Source organism: Anser anser, assembly GCF_964211835.1.
Source record: "Anser anser genome assembly, chromosome: 21".
Lineage (NCBI taxonomy): Eukaryota > Metazoa > Chordata > Aves > Anseriformes > Anatidae > Anser > Anser anser.
Window position 1 is genome coordinate 6,020,904 of NC_139742.1, and position 16,334 is coordinate 6,037,237.

Here is a 16,334-nt window from a genome sequence, read left to right on the forward strand (position 1 = left end):
TGCCGCAGTCGTTTGCCCTCACTCTACCTTGGTTTCCCCACCCGCGGGGTGTTCACACCTCCAGGGCTCCGAGCTCCGTTTCCAAAGCACCGAGGTTTCCCTTCCTTCCTTCCCCATGCAGCAGCTCCAAGCTCTCGGCTCTCAGTGATAAAAACCACCACCTTCGCTCGTGAAGGTGTTGGCAGGCTCTAATTAATTAACAGCCCAGTGACATTCCGAGCTCCCTGAATAGAGGCACTATAAAAGTGTGCATCCTTCCCACACGCTACTCCTTCAGCAAAAAAAGGAAACGCCGCTCCTTGCATGAGCTGCATTTTAACCTTCGCCGTTCGGTGCCGGATCCAGAGGCAGGGGAGTAACAGAGCAGGTCTCCAGCAGGAACAGAGCAGGTCTCCAGCACGCTGCAGCGACGGACACGCTGCGTGGAGGACCCATATTTAACGTGCAATTACCGTTAGCTGCAACCCTGAGTTGAGTAATTATTACGCCAAAGTCAAACGTTACTAATAAACTGGCAAAGAGGTATTTCTGCGTTGTTTTTTTTACGGCATTGGGTACATGCCATCGCTGTAGGATTACACAAAGTTCCGCTCAGCAGCACCAACACAATGAAGAACCCGCTGGAGCTGCACGCGGGCTGACGGATCGGGCTGCATCCTCCAAACCCCGAAGCCCCTGCAATGTCCCAGGCACCCTCGAAGCGCGGTGCCAAGCGAGGAACGCAGTGCTGGAGCTGTCCTCTGCGCCCCAGCCCCGGGGCTGCTTGCAGCAAGGATTTCGAATGCGTTAACCACCCTGCCCCCAGCGTGCTGTCCTGAAGGGCTCGTTGCGGCACAAACATCCTTTCCTCAATCCTTTTTTCGTGTTCTTTTGGACTCGCAGTGCTTTGAGCCTTCGGATGTATTTTAAGCGCGATTCCTTCTTCCAACCAAGCCACTTAATGAGTAAATAATTTAAAAGCGGATGAAATATTTACAAATGGCAAAAGAAGAATCGCTGTGAAACAAGTGAAGATGTCTGTATAAAACCATATTTGCTGGGGACATCCTCAAACAACCTAAATCCTGAATGAAGTCACCTACTCGCTGGGAGCAGAAACATAAAATCCAATTTTTTGGTAGAGAAGCACAGACATGAAGTCCCGGGGATGCTATCCATTGCCCAGCTCTGAAAAGACCCTGATTTCATGCCTGTAGGGGTGTACGCTGGGCATACACCGGTGGATCCTCGCGCTGCACCGCTCCGACCCCCCAGGTGTTACAGCAGCACCGAGCCCATCTCCTGCTCCCTGACCGCGCACTCGCCGCACGTGACGGCATCCCGTCCCTGGGAAGGCTCAATTTTAGCGTTAATTCAGCACAGGTTTCTGTCCCCCGCACTTCATTGCAAGTTCAAGCCCTGCCTTCTCTCCCCTTCTCCCTTATTTCCCTTTCTCAATCCCTCTCCAGGCACAGTTTCTGACAGCACAGGAATAAAAGGATCAGGCAGCAGGTTTAAAACAAGCTGTCCAAAGCCATTTCCTTTCCCCTTGCAATTAAACCGTGGAACGCATTGTCAGGGGACGTTCTGGGAGCCAAAAATACACACGGCTCCGAAGGAGGACGGGATACGTGCAGGGCAGCCGGGCCCGCGGGCAGCGGATACACACAGACCTGGAGGAGACGTGCGGGGCAGGATCATGCCCTGCCCCGTTCCCTCTGGTGTGACCCAGATGGTGTTTGGGATCCTCCCCGTCCCCGCTGGAGGGATGTGGCTCTGGTGCTCCCCCAGCACATCCCCCTCAAGCAGCACGGCCACTTCCCCGGGGAATTTGTCCTTGTGACAGCCCCCGAGTACTCCAGCACGAGATGTGGGGTAACGGGAGCGAATGGGAGCTCCAACTAGAGCTGGGGTCTGCTAAGGGAGAAGCCCAACCCAACCTGGCCTTCGTGCGGCCTCACTGCACCCCTTCCTGTCCCTTCTACCAGCACCACCTCCGCTCGGTGAGCAGCTCGAGCTCCGGGCTGAGCTCCACGTTTGGCTTTCGCACCGCTCCACGCAGCAGCTCGCTACCAAACCACCGCCACCAAAACACCGTGGGTGGGGGAACCGCTCCCGCACCCAGGGACTCGCAGCAGCCCCCAAGGGGCAGGTGCTGGTTGGGCACGGAGCCCAGCACCAAAATCTGCTGCGGGCTGAGCAGAGAGGAGCCGTCGTGCCCGGCTTCCCGCAGAGGGGCGTGCTGCCAACGCCCGGGCTCTGCTCGGCACAGACCGGCAGCCAACGCCGGCGGTGCAAAGCGCATTAAAGCGCTCCGAGCTGCCATTTAGTCCCACTTGGGGCTGCGGCGCAGTGCCAGAATGGTAGGAGGGGGATCCCTGAGTACCCCCCAGAAGTTTACGTGCATTCCTATAAAACTCCTCTGTTACTCCGTGTTAATTTTATTACGGAGCGCATCAGCTCGGGGCACTCACGGCCCCCTCCAGCCCTGCCCCGCCGTCAGGCACGCCGCTGGCAGCGCGGCCCCGCTCCTGGTAATGCTGTTAAGAGCTTTACAGGAATCACTCGTGCTGTTCCATAAAAGGATTGCGTGGGTCAACAGGGGAGAAAAAACAAGGATTTCTCAATGCTTCTACACCACTTGTAATATCGTTAAAAGATTAAACGTATTTGTCGAGGAAAATTAAATCAGATTAAAGCCAGCTCTTATCACTTGGAAGGAAACACAAAGTCAAGGTGCCAGCGCTCCGGGTCCCCAGCAGCGCTCTCCAGCAGCGCTCCTCTGTGCTCGCCCTGTGTTTTGGGAACGTGCGGCACGGCCCCTGTGCGGCTGCCCACTGGCTCTCGGCCACCCTGCCCCACCAGCCATGAGCTCCTTTCCTTCGGCCGACCACAGCCATGAGCCTCAGGCCTTACCCAAGGCAAAGTCTCGTAGGGTTCGTTATTTTTATTCCTCTCCTGCACCGGCAATCAGGCAGACAGGCTTTTGGTTTCCTAGCAGGCAGTGAAAGCTCCCCCGTGCAGCGCAAGCTCCGAGGAATTTGTTGTTTTCCCAGCCTTTTTGGTGCGGAACAAGTCAGCAACCTGCACGGCAAGCGTTGCACCAGCTCCTCCCAAGTAAACGGGCATCAAAGACACCAGACGCACAAGTGTGGAACCGGTGTGAGACCGGAGGACCAAACCCTGCAGGCACAGGCAGAAGAAACCAACAGCTAACACAGAGACAGCCACGAACACGGCGCTGCTCCTGCCCCCGGAGACAGCAGGGAGCTGCCAGGATCAGCCAAGGCCAGGCCGTACAGGGAAGGCTCCCAAAGCACTTCCAGGGCTGTGCGAGGCTGCCCGTGTGCCCCGGGGAGCTGCCACACGCGGCCAGACCCTCTGCGTCCTCGCGCGGTACGTGAAAGCAGGCTGCCTGCGAGGAGGAACGCGGCCCTAAAATGGTTATGGCCCAAGCAGCTACAGCAACTTCAAACAGAGCAAATAAATGCTCCGGGATTAAAACCTCAACAACTTTAAAAAGAGATCAGCTCCTTTTAATTAATTTAGAAATAGTTCTGCTGGCATTTTCCTTTAGCTGGCCATATTCTTCCACTAATATTTTCACAAACGCCTGCAACCACATAAATATTCCGTGTTTCTGTTTAAAAACCCCAGCGCTGTTGGGTTTTATTTTTACCACCCAGTGTGTGTGACACAGCCGAACTGGGAGGTTGGAGGCAATGAAGACAAAACATAATTTGGGCAAACACCTGCCAAAGTAGTGTGCGGCACCCCTGGAAGCTCCCCTGACACAGCCGTACGCGTCTCTTCCTTCTGCAGCACCTCTCGGGAAACCTCGGTCATCGCGTCAGCAAAATCCATCGGACCGAAGATCAGCCAGCTCACATGGGACGGGGCTGGGAATTTGTTAGCACACTTCCATTTCAGTATCTACCCACCATGTCCTAGCAGAGAGAGGGATTAAGAAAAGCTGCATGAATAACAGGCACTCTAATCATCTGTTGAAGGCTCTGCGTGCTCAGATCCCTGCAAAAAGTAATTAAAATCACAAACTTTGCTCAGCGCTGTGGGGAATTGCAGCTAATGAACGAACGCGTTAATTTATACCAGAGCTTTACCGCCGCTACCGGGGAAGGAGAGGCAGGAGCCACCCTTCCACGCACTCGCACTGGGGCTAGGGGCCTTGTTGTGAGCGTAAACGTTGGGAAGCCACAGGCTAGGAGCCGAGGAAGGAGAACGATGCCTCCTTCCCTGCCCTGGGGGGGACCTGGGCGCACGTGGGCATCCCTGGAGCAGGAGCAGTGGGGCAAGCAGGGCTGGGATGGGACCAGCTGGAGAGTGAAGCTGAAGAGAAGCTTTCCCAAAGCAGAAGAGGCAGCGAGGAGCCCAGCCCACGCATGCCAGGCTGGTGGAAATCCCATCCATCACCCCATCCATCGCCCCAGCCAGGCTCCTCCGGGGCAGCTCCAGGCTCTGCGTGGGCTGGCACTGCTCCCAACACCTGCCTTACCCACCCTCACCGCCAGCTCCATCCTGTATATACACACACCTGCAGCGCTGGCAGCCCTCAGGATGGTCCCTGCAGGTCAGGATTTGTGCACATTAACAGGACGCGGTGGGGAAGGCTGTGCCCTTGCCCCTCACCCAGTTCCTTCCCCAGTTTTCAAAAGCCAGAAATATTTCAGATGTTTTCCTGCAGCGAACGCCCCAACCTCCCCAGAGCTGCAGGGAACGGGCCCGTGCCACCACCAAAGAGGACAGCAAGAAGCTGCTGCTGGGGCAACTGGTCAGAAGAGCCAAGAGCAGAAGCAGAAGCAGCACGGTGGGCTGGTGGCACCGGGGACACGGAGCCCAGCTCCCGGCCAAATAGATGGGAGCACTCAGCTCGGCCTCTGGCACGCCGCATCGGCTTCGCGCCCAAACGCGCCGGCTGCTGACCCAGCACGAAATGCCTGCCGCCGCCGAAAGTCCCGCGCACGCTTTGTTATCTGCGGAGCTTCGCCCTCGAGCCTGCTTCTGCAGTTCATTTGTTGACAACGATTCGGGCGCCGTCAGTGCTGGTACAGCTGGTGCAAAGCACGCGGTGCTCCGCTCCGCCGGCTTACAGCCACAAGACACCTCAAATCCACAGTCATTAAGGACAGCGACGCCGCAGACCTGCGCTTTCCATGCCTCCATCGCTAGGAGAGTTACCAGCTGGGAGGGATTTTTGTTCTCCAACCCCTCGGGAAGCCCAACGTGCAGAGGACGGCTCCTTTGCCGCGCTGACGAAGCCGGGCCTTGCCTCCCCCTTTCTGCAGGAGCTTTTTGCACACCTGCAGCCTCCTGCTTGTTCCCCCACCACGCGACCGAGGGCATAAAGCCACCACCGGGTTAATTGCACAAGCCATCAAAGGCGGCTTCTAAACGCACGCGGGCTACAAGCCAGGCGCTTTGTCCTGCCCGCAAGGGACCACTCTGCCCAGCTACAGGAGCTGCTTTCCGCCCGCACCTTTGCCTGAGCAGATTAAAAACAAGCTGCACTGCTGCAAGGTGTGCAGCCCTCGAGAGCCTTTCCCCTCCGGACCTCGACTGCTGACAGCGCCTGCAGGTGCAGCAGCTTCTCCTCTCCCGAGTCCTGCGGACTTCCGAGCCCCTGGAAGGTGCTCTCGCTCGACGGAGATGCTGGAAGTAACCGCGTAGGCGTGCGATCGATCAGTACGAAAATGCCTTTTTTTTTTTCCTCCAAAAGGAGGGAGAGGACAGACTCGCTTTGCAGGGCCACAGGCTACTTTATGTTTAAGCCTGTGGAGAAAATCTGGAATGCAAACTTCCATCAGCATCTCCAGCAGGTGCCCAGGGCAGTTCCTTTCAAGCTTCAGCTCCTCCACTGGAGCAGCGAAGGGACAGATCCTCGAACAAAGGCTTCTTTTATCCACAGTGTTAATAAACACTTTCTGAAAGCGTTAATAAAGAGGCTCTTTACGAAGCCTGAGGGTAGACCCCCCCCTCCCCCCAGTTCCTCTCAGCTCCTTGCGTTTTCAGCTTGGAGATCAGGTGGAGCTACAGGAGCAGAGGGTTCATTTCCAGTACACTTCAGTGGTTTTCTTCTACTGTAAGTAAATAAATGCAGGCTTCTACTCATCACAGCAAAACAGCGAAGTCTCTTCCTTCCTCTCACTCACACCAGCGCCCACGCAGAGGAGGACCAAAGAAAACCTTCAGACAGCCCAAAGCCCCCGAGCCCTGACTCTGGAGAGCTCGGCTCCAAGTTTAATGGAGGTATTTTGTCTCCTTGCTCAATCAGTGGAATTACCACAGCAGAAACTCCACCGGGGGAGAGGGATAGCACGAGGCATGAGTAATCACAACTGGTTTCAGGCAGGCTTTGCCGTTTGGGTTCGGTTTCAAGGCTGTGACGACAGAACGCCACGGGCGAGTTTGGAGTCGCCGTGCCTCCTGCCAGCTGCAAGCCACGAAATGCTGCGAGCACGGCGAGCCGCTGGGGCAGCGCAGGGAGAACGCCCTCCGAGAGGGGCCGAGAGAAGCTTTCCTGCTGGGCGTTTTGTAACACGGCCCCGTGCCGGCCCCGCTGTGCTTGGCGTGGGACCCGGCGTCGTGCTTGCTCCCCGCTCTCATCCGGCGACGCTCGCGCCCTGTTTCGGAGCTCCTTCAGCCCTTGCTTTCATCCAGCACCAGCAGAACTGGATTGAGGATATGGCAACGAGACAAAACCTGTTGGCAAACCCTAGGAGGAGACGTCAAGCATTCAAAGAGGGAATGGAGATGGGCCAGGGCACGCCACGGAAACAACGCGTGGATGGAGAGGTGGGGATCTGCGGCGGGACAGCCCCCATCGTCTTCTGGGACCTCTGCCCCGGGGTCCCCAAGGAGGAGGGGATGCCTGGGTGCATCCGAGCTCTCCTCCAAGCTTTCCTCCTCCAGCTGCAGTGATGGCACAAGGCCAGAGTACAATCCCACCGTGTGCCCGGGGCAGAGCCCATCCGCAGGGGCTCCGAGGGCGCCTCCACTGCTCCGAGCTGGGTGAGACGTGCCCCTGCCTCCCCGCTTGCCTTTGCTATAAATCCCCGGGCCCTGCAGCAGATTAATGACTTCCATCAGGGCTGCAGATCGGCTTTTAATTTCTCTCTTCAGTCATCGTTCCGCTAGCGACACTGACGGTACGTCCAGCCCTGGCTCCTGCCTGCATTTATTTAACTTCAAAACGAAAGCACGTCCATTGAGCGAGTTCGGCAACTGCAAATAAACAGCGTGACAAAGTCTACGCACAGCCCGCGAAACCTTCACAACAGAGCCCGTGCCATGGGGGGAGCTGTGACCTACCCACCTGAGCACCCAAAGCAACAATTCCAGGAGTACAACGCGCAGGAGCCTTGTCCAACGGAAGACCCAAATCCTCTTTAAATAGGTAAAACAAGAGTGAAAATAAGCAGGACGCCCGTGCAGCGCTGCCAGCCCCAGGGCAGCACCGTGGCTCCCAGTGCGAGGAGCCCTGGCGGTGCCCACTCCCCATCCTTGCCCATCCATCACCATCCCAGCACCAGGCAAAGGCCACGCCTGAGCCAAGACCCCAAACCCAACCCCCTGCCCCGTGGGGTCAGAGCCCAGCCCCGCACGGCATCGCCCCAGGAATCGCAGCGGAAGGCAGCGGATTTGATTTTGGACTGGCAAAGCCGAGCCCCAGTCAAACAAATGCTCCGACCCCAGGGTTTACAGCCAGGGATCAGCAATAAGAGGGGCATTCACGCTTCTTTTCCGATCATCCTCCAGGTTCCAGGGGCTCTGTAATGCCCTGAACAAAACACAGACTCTGGTTTGGTGTGGCCAAGGCCGCATGCGCTCATAAATGCGTTACCTGGCGCTGCGAGGTGTCGGCTCTGCGGCAAGAGCCACCCAGCTCACGCACCCGGCACCACACCAAGCTTGGGGCACTGATTCAAGGCTGAGGGACCACATAAAGGGACGGGAGGTGGAGAAGAAAGACAAAAGGATCGATTCCTCTGTCTGCAAGCTCAACCTCAGCACCCACACCTCTTCCAGAAGCTTTTCAAGGGGTTTGTAGCTCACGAAGGGCAGCAGCCTCTGCTGCGGGCACCCCGACACCGAAGCTGGGCGCTGGGGCAGGTCCCTCCTGCCCCATCCCACCCAAATCCCACCTTGCTTGGCAGGGCAGCCAGCATCCGAATGCCCCCTTAAAAGACAACTCCATCGCTTGTTTCTTTTCCATTTCAGATGGATTAGACTTGCTCAAAAGCCTCCCCTGCAAAGAAACAAGCGCAACGCGAAAGGGAAGGGAAGGGAAGACCCAACGGCAGGGCGTCAGCGATAACTCACGTCAGCAGGCGCGCTGCTGACAGCTCACAGTAAACTTCCAGGAGGAAAAAAAAATGCTCCGAGCAAAATAGTTAAGTCCAGACAAATGTTTGTCGTTCATTATCTGGAGTCAAGCTTGGATTTCTCAACAGCGCAGCCGAGCCAAAGCGAGCGCGTTAATAATAAAACATTTTCCAGGGAGCTCCACGCCGGGCGTGCAGCCTGCCCTTGAAGGGAGAAAGGCAGGAGGCAGGTGGAGCCTCTGTTTGCTTTTCCCCGATAACAGGTACTGAGCTGTCCACGTCACGGCGCTTTTATCACCGGCTGAAGTCATTGGCACGGCGTGGCTCCGGCTGCTCCCCGGCACACGGCGCAGGGGACAGCACGCAAGGTGCGGGGGGACCCCGAGTCCTGCCCCGAAACTGGGATGGGGAACTGCTGGAAAGCACTGCCACACGCACCTCAATTGTAACTTCATTATTATTTTGATATACACACAAATAATAAACTAATAACTTCATGCAGCCACTTGTAGGGAGATGGGGATGGCCATGGCGATGGCCAAGGCACCTGCAGCGCTCAGAAACAAGGCAGATCCCCGAAAGCCGCCCCCAAGCACCGAGGAGGACTGGGGAAGATCTGGCCCCGGGAGGAAGGCAGAGCAGGACGGGGTGCCTGTCCCCAGCCGGGGCAGCCACAGCCAGAAGACATTCGATGTGTTTGCACCAAGCAAGCAAAACCCAGCCCAGAAAGGAGCCGGTGCGCTTCAGCCCATCGCCCAGGTGTCCTGCGAGCCAGCAGCTCGGTTTGTAGGAATCTTACCCCAAAATCCTGCTCGCTGCCCCAGCGCTCGCTGCAGTGCATCCCTCCTGATCCCCAAAGAGATGGCTCTGCCTTTAGCTTGGTACCTCCCTGCTTTGGGGAAGGGGAGGAACACCAGGAAGGTATTTTTTAAAGAAGTCTGTAATGTTTTCTTTGTTCCCAGTGACAAAAGGCAAGAGTTACGGCTGGCAGAAAAAGGGATTTTCTATCCCAAAGGAAGCTCAGGCTTCAAAAACACATATACGTGTATATCTGCTTGGAAAGAGGGAAGGAGGAAAGCAAATCACTGAAGGTTTTCATGGAGCAAGAAGCACTGAAAAGTTTGGTGGGAACAAAGTGTCGAGTTTAAACTGGTTTCAATGGAAAAATCCACAAACGGAAAAAGCAATCTTTTCCATAGCGATAGATATTTTGCTGATCTCGACAAAAAGCCCTGTTCACAGGAGGGGAAAAAAAGCCTCACTTTAAAGGTTTTCTGCACACATTCCTGAAAAGCGCAGTGAGGACGCAAAGCAGGAGAGCATCCTCGCAGCCCTGCTACTCCTGGCACGTGGCGCGCCCCGAGAAAAGCTGCAGCGACAACGCTCGCCACGGACCGAGCAGGTGGTAGACAGGGCAGGAACAAAATAAATAAATAAAAAGCATCCACCCACCCCCTGCTTTGCCCCCGGAGAAGGGAAATGTCAATCCTTCGGCTCCCAGCTGGCGTTCCTGGTTCCCAGCTCGGTTCCCAGCTCAGCTGAGCCCGGCGGTGGGGACGGCCACGGGAAGGGGGAGCTCAGCACCAGCGGCACCGCAGGATGCGGTGGCATTCCCCGGGATGAACCCGGCCCCGAGCGCATCTCGCCCTGCAGGGAGGGAAGCTGCGGGTCACACAGGTGCCACCCCAGCAATTAAAAGCCATTTCGTTAATAGCAACCGGCCCCAGACGTCCCGTGACAGGCTACAGAAAACATTCGTTGCGCCCGCCCCATTCCGGCCCGTTTCTGCCTCAATTGGGCGTCGCAGGACGGGTGCTGGTGCCGGGCACCAGGAGGGCCGCGGCAGCACCTCGACGGCCCCGAAACATCAGAGCAGGCAATTCCGAGCGATGAAATGCTCGAATTAATAGCAATAAAGCCTAAGTGTGCCGCGTGCGAACGGCAGAGCGCTGCTCGGGGAAAGGAGCCGCGAGACCTTATAAACCAGCACAAGATGAGACCACTGGGAGGGGAAAAAAAAAAAAAGGCACCAAAACAAACAGTCCGTTTCGATAGCTTTTCCACGAGCAACAGAAACAAAGCCGGGAACACATCAGAGAATCATCATTTAGCACAGATCAAACAGCAGAACTCGCACATTAAAAATACATGCAGCATTAATCAGCCACGCGGAGTCACACAGCACCATTTCCATAAATAATACGGGATCAAAGCAGCCCAAGCAGCGCTATCAGTTAATATAGGCAGCCAGTCAGTCAAAATCGAGGGAAGCTGCCCGAAAACGGCATAATTCGCCAGGAATAAAGCATCTGGGAAGCAGCACGACCAGTTCAGCGGGTGAAGGCTACCGGCGGCCTCGTAATTACACGGGGTGATGCCAACGGATGGAAATGAAGGGTTAACGTAGCTTCCAAAAAAAAAAACGGGGGGGAAAAAAAGGAAAAGAAATTCAGCTTGGGCATATCGAGGTGTATCTGGTCCGGCGATGACTGCCCCAAGCAGCAGGATGGGGCCAGCCAGGAGCATCCCACGGCACCGGTCCCGTTTTGGGGCTGGATGGTGACGGCGGGAGCACGGACGGGGGGACCCCGGCTGCCTGGGGAAGGCTCCGCCACCAACAGCCTCAAACACCCCCGGCTCCATCCCTGCCCATGAAATGCCTGTGTCATTCAGGCTTTTGCTGAAAGACTGCAGAGCCATTTAGCTGGCTGGTTTTTAAGGCAGGCATGTGGAGCAGCGCGGGCTATAAATAGCAGAGCTGCTTGCCTCGTCATGTTTCTGCTGGCTTATTTATAAGGACGTGGGGCGAGTGAATTAAAAGGGGTAAAAGGAACGGCCTGGGCTTCTCCCTGGTTTCAAGGCTGGCCCGCATCAAGAGGAAAACCTCGGGGGGGTTTTGCTTTTTTCTTTTTCCAGGCGAGGAGCGAACACCCACCTTTCACACTCAGCCCCTGAACCGGTTCCATTTACAAGGCAAATTGCGATTCAGACAGCAGGTGCTCCCAGAGGCCTCCTTGCAGCAGCAGAAGGCAGAACTAAGACTTAGCAAGAGTTCCCGCAGCTCCGGGCGGCTCCTCCTTCACTCCTCCTCCGAAACAGGACCCACGCAGGGGCAGCAGGAGCGGAGACCCCAAACCCATCCTTTTTCTGGAGGGGGGAACACACCCACCCTCGAGGGGGCTGCGCAGAGCTCTTGCTGGCTGCCTGTCCCGTATCAGCTCCCCACAGCATCGCACGTGACAAAGGGCGAGAGGAATTTTGCACGGGAAGATCCAGGAGAGCATCAGCCGGAGCAGGAACCCAGCCCTGCCCGCGGATTGTCGCGATGCACAACGCACGAACCGAGCTTCCCCCAGGACCCAGCGCCCTTTTAAAGCTCTGGGGAAAGGCAGCGGTGACAGGGACCCCCCCCGGCAAGGGGGCTCCGCTCTCACCACAGGATACAGGAGCTGGACCACATCCCCAGCATCCCCGGCTACCGGCCAGGAGGGAGATGGGATGGGGACAGCAGGAGGCAGCGTCCCCAGCATGGGTGACATCCCAACAGAAAGGGGTAGCAGGGGACAGGCGCTGATGGAAAGTTTCCTATTGAATGAGGAAAAAATTTTAAACATGTTCTGTCTGAACAAAGGAGAGATTTAATTATTGCGAGTCCAGAGCACCTTGTTCAAAATGCTTCCGGGCTGACAAGTTTAACCAAACAAAAGACCCTCCCGGACAAGCCCTGCTGGGATTTGGGGTGCATTTCCCCAGGGCAGGGACCCGGGAGCCCCCACACTTGATCCCAGGGATTAGCACCAAGGCCAAGGGCAGCGCCTCGGGGAGGGGTCTCGAGGCGCAGGACCCTCAAACCGACTCAAAGCAACGGAAGAACAGCCACGTAACCGTGTTATTTCAGTCTGGCCCAACCTAGAAGTGAAATTAAAAATAAATAAATAAATTTTAAAAAGCAAATCATTTCCTGCAAAGCTCAAGCCCTGGGTCCCAGCCAGTTGAAGGAGCCTGAATCGCGCCCAGCTGCGTTCTCCTGGGGCGGCGCGGAGCCACGCGGCCCCCCCCGGGCCGGGCAGATGGCGAGCCTGCAATCCCGCCGTTGGGTCGCAAACCACATTAACATCCCCAGCTAATTATGAAGTGCCAGACTCGCCCCCCCCCGGCCCCGTTCACACCCAGCGGTGCCTCGCACAAGGCAGCCCCACAGACACGCAGCGGGGGCTTCCCAGGACCCCTGAATCGAGCCCGAGCCCTCGCTGTAACCTCACTCAAAAGCCAAATGAAGCCTCTGGTGCTGCACAGCCCTTCAGCACCTCGACGTTTTCTGGTTTTATTTTAAGTATTTGCCAGAGGGAAGGCAGAAAGAGAGCTCCCAGCCAGATGGCTGCGAGAGAAATCCCTGCCTCGCAGCCGGCACAGGCGCGGTGTCCTTCGGAGGCTGGCAGAGGCACGGCGCCGCCCGGACCTCCGCGTCTCCTCCGAGGCACCGGGAGCACTCCGGGGCTGCAGAAGCACCTCCTGCAGGCAGCGGCATCAACGCTGCAAATACTGCAAGTGGCACGATGACTTATCCCTGGGTATCTATAGACCAAAAAGCTCCGAAATCTTTCCCCCGACCTCAGCAGATGCGTGCCTCCGGTCCTCGGGGCCGGCTCGTTCTGTGCTCCCAAAACCTGCCTGTCCCCGGCCTCGTGCGCTCGCTGGGGCACGGCCTTCGGATGCTGAGCATCACCTCCTGCAGCGCTGAGTCCGTGCAGGCCCCACCGTGCCATGGCCACCCAGCAGCCCACGTCAGAACCCCACGAGGACCGGGGTTCCCCCAGGATGTGGCTATCCATCCCCCAAGGTCACACCCTGGGGATGAGCCAGCCCTGCGCTATCGCACCTTCATCCTTCGCTCTCAGGTCCAGCTGCACCCCAGTGGGATGCTCGGGGTGAAACCAGCCACAGTCCCACGCTCTACCACGAATTTCCCCGTTGTTTGGACACGCATGACCCTCGCACCTCCAGCACAGACCATGGCAGCCCCGTGGCTGCCCACAAGTTGAGACTCAAACCTCGGCTCTGCTGCCGGTCTCGCCCGCGGCCGCTCTCCTTTGGGGTTTTCGGCTCCTCCATGGCAGAGGCTGGCGGGGGCCTCCCCGTGGGGCTATCCGGGTGCCCGGGGGTGTCCGGGCTGTCGCTGGCAGCAGCTGGCTGAGGAACTTCAGCACAGCACAGCCCCACTTCTCGCCAGCTCTTCCCATCTCAGTTTTCCCCCCGGCAGCGACACGATGCTGCCCAGCCCCAGAGATCAGCCAAAAGATAAAAGCAAAGTCCCAGCGCTGCAGAAGGAAGCTAACAAGCAAGACCTCGGATACGCCATGGGTCTTCCCCAAAATATCCTGATCTTTATGAGCATCGGTAAGGCCAAACATCTCAAAATCCTGAGTCGGGACAGTTGGCTGCATCTGATTCAGGAATGATTCAGACACAGGAGCACGGAGGCAGAGAGGAAGGCAAGGGAGCGATGAGGGAGCCGTGGGCAACATCCCTGTATTTTAAGTTCAAGGTAAAACCCCACAATTTATTCCTCAAAGAAAGGCTCTGACCTGGCTGCTCCTGTACCAATCCCATGTATACAAACACCTTCCTTACCGTGAGCTGTCACTCCTGAAACTTAATTTCCATTCCTTTAACAAAAAATCAAAACCCACTGACATGTGGAAGCCGAGCTCGGTGACCACACCGAGGTACAACCGAACCTCGCACGAGGGAAGCTGAAGTCACCTTCCCCCAGCGCTCCGCAGGACCCCTCTGCACCCCCTTCCCAGCCCCGGACGGGAGGTAAAGCACTGCGGGCACAGGGAAAAGGGCATCAGGGAGCAAAACGACCTGTGCCAGAGGCTGGACGGGGAGAGGCGAGGACAAGGGGACGCACAGAGCTGCAGAGGGGGCAGCACAGGCAAGATTTTCCCAAATCTGCCTTCAGCCGCTGGGATGCTCGCGTCCCACCGCACGCCTTGCCTCGGCGCAGGACGCCTGCGTGCCGTTCACCGCCCCGAGCCCCGGTGCTGCCCGCCCTACAGCTGCGGCAGGAACTGCCCTTTGCCCCTTCCCGCTGCAGGGCTCAAGGTGCAGAGGTGATGGCTCACGGGCACGGCGGGGAGGTCCGGCAGCTGGATGGAGCAGTACAGGGTGGATACCAAAAGGAGCCGGGACGCAACGTCCTCAGGGTCCTCAGGAGAGACCCTCGTCGTCCAACACCGCCCCGGAGGCATGGCGGAACAGAGAAGTTTTGTTCTTTAGGCAGGGAAAGCCCGAGCGGGGCCCTGCTGACCGCAGGAGCCGTGCATCTGAGGAGCAGCCCTCCTGCTCCGCCAAGGAGGAAAACGGCAAGCCTCCACCGCCGGCGTCGCAGGCTTTGCAGATAAGGCAGGGGATGCTTCTAAGCTTGTCTCCACAAACACCAGGATTAGCAATTTACTTCTCTTAAAAACAAAATCCGGGATTTTAACGTGATCGCAGGATTGGAAAGGAAAATAAACACTGTGAAACTGGAAGAGGGGGGAAAACGAGAACAAAACAACTGGGCAGTAGCTGAAGCGCTTCTTAAAGCAGTGAGAAAAACGCACTGAAGTCAGAATTTAAGTCTCAGTAGCACCGAACAAACCCTGAATCCGAGGGCTCTCACCCCAATTCCTTATCACCAACACCCACCAGCATTAAGGGAATCCTTTCTAACACCCATCCGAACAGGCCCACGTCCTTCATGAAACAAAAACGGCAGATAAGGCGTTAATTCCCTAACCTGGGTTGAAGAAGTAACCCTGAAAACGTGCCCGAAAACCCACCCTGCCACGCCAGTCGGGGTTAATCCCAACCCGCCGTGCTAACGAACAACCAATTAGCCCCCGGGGACACGGCGCAGCGCAGCACCCGTCGCTGCAACGGGAAGGTGCCAGCGAACAGCTCGGGGCTCGGCGGGCTGTGGCTGTCAGTAACAGGATCAGGCACCAGGCAGGGCCACCCGTGGGCACCCTGGGGCCGCCGCAATGCTCAGCCCCACCAGGGGGGATGCGGGTGGTGAAACCCCCCCCGCAGTGCCCAGCGGGGAAACAAGCACGGCCGGGCAGGGCGATGCTCGCTCACGGGACCGCCGCGGGATGCTGACTGCGCCCGAGGGGCCCGATCGCGGTGCCATGGATGAAAGTGCCTTTGGTTTAAGGGGACGCAGCCCCTGCTCCCCTTATCAGCAGCTCCCAACGTTAAGCCAGGCTCTCTGTTCAGAGGAAAGCACAGAGACCCGAACCGTAATGGAAAAAGATGGAATTAATGCCTGAAACCGAGAGAAAGCAGCCCTTCAGCTGGCTACACGCGAGCCAAATAAAGCAGGTTGAGCGAAGGCACTTGCTCACGCCGCCACAGCTCCCGGGGCCAGCAGGATGCTCGTGGCGTTAGGGGACGCCCAGCACACTTGTACTGAATCGAGCATCTCCGGGGCCGGGAGAAAAATAAATATGGAAAAAAAAAAAAAGAAAAGGAGAAGGAGGAGGAAAAAACGAGGGCTAAGAGCATCTGCATGTGCCTGAACATAAAGGGGCGAGGCCGGGGCGGTGGGAGCAGGGGATGAGTGGGGAGGGGAAGGGAGGGAGGGGAGGATAGGGGGTGACAGGGGAGGATAGGGGAGGACGGGGGGGGGACAAGAAGGGACATGGGAGGATGGGGGAGGGGACAAGAGGGGAGGGGGAGGACAGAGGGGACAGGGGGTGACGGGGAGGACTTGGGGGGGACAAGAGGGACAGGGGAGGATGGGGAGGGACAAGAGGGGACAGGGGAGGACGAGGGGAGACAGAAGGGGGACAAGAGGGGACAGGGGAGGACGGGGGGGAGGAAAAGAGGGGACAGGGAAGGATGGGGGGGGACAGTGGGAAGACAGGGAAGGACAGGAGAGGGACAAGGGGGGCCAGTGGGAGACAAGGGGAGGGCAGGGGGCTCCATCCCCCTGACAGCCAGCCCCCAGCCGAGCCCCATCCCCACGTC

At 57.5% G+C, this 16,334-nt stretch overlaps 1 protein-coding gene across 2 annotated transcripts in view; it reads right to left on the reverse strand.

Moving 5' to 3' along the window:
• MEGF9 (multiple EGF like domains 9) overlaps positions 1-16,334 on the reverse strand; it is a 44,293-nt gene that overhangs the window by 27,526 nt on the left and 433 nt on the right. The window contains exon 1 of one of the 2 annotated variants that reach the window (XM_083806869.1): positions 3,732-3,879. The exons of the other annotated variant lie outside the window; for it this stretch is intronic. Within the exon in view, the coding sequence (XP_083662995.1) occupies positions 3,732-3,843 (112 nt within the window). The 5' untranslated portion in view covers positions 3,844-3,879. Of the gene's footprint in view, positions 1-3,731; positions 3,880-16,334 lie in introns of those variants that run through there. 2 annotated transcript variants of the gene reach the window in all.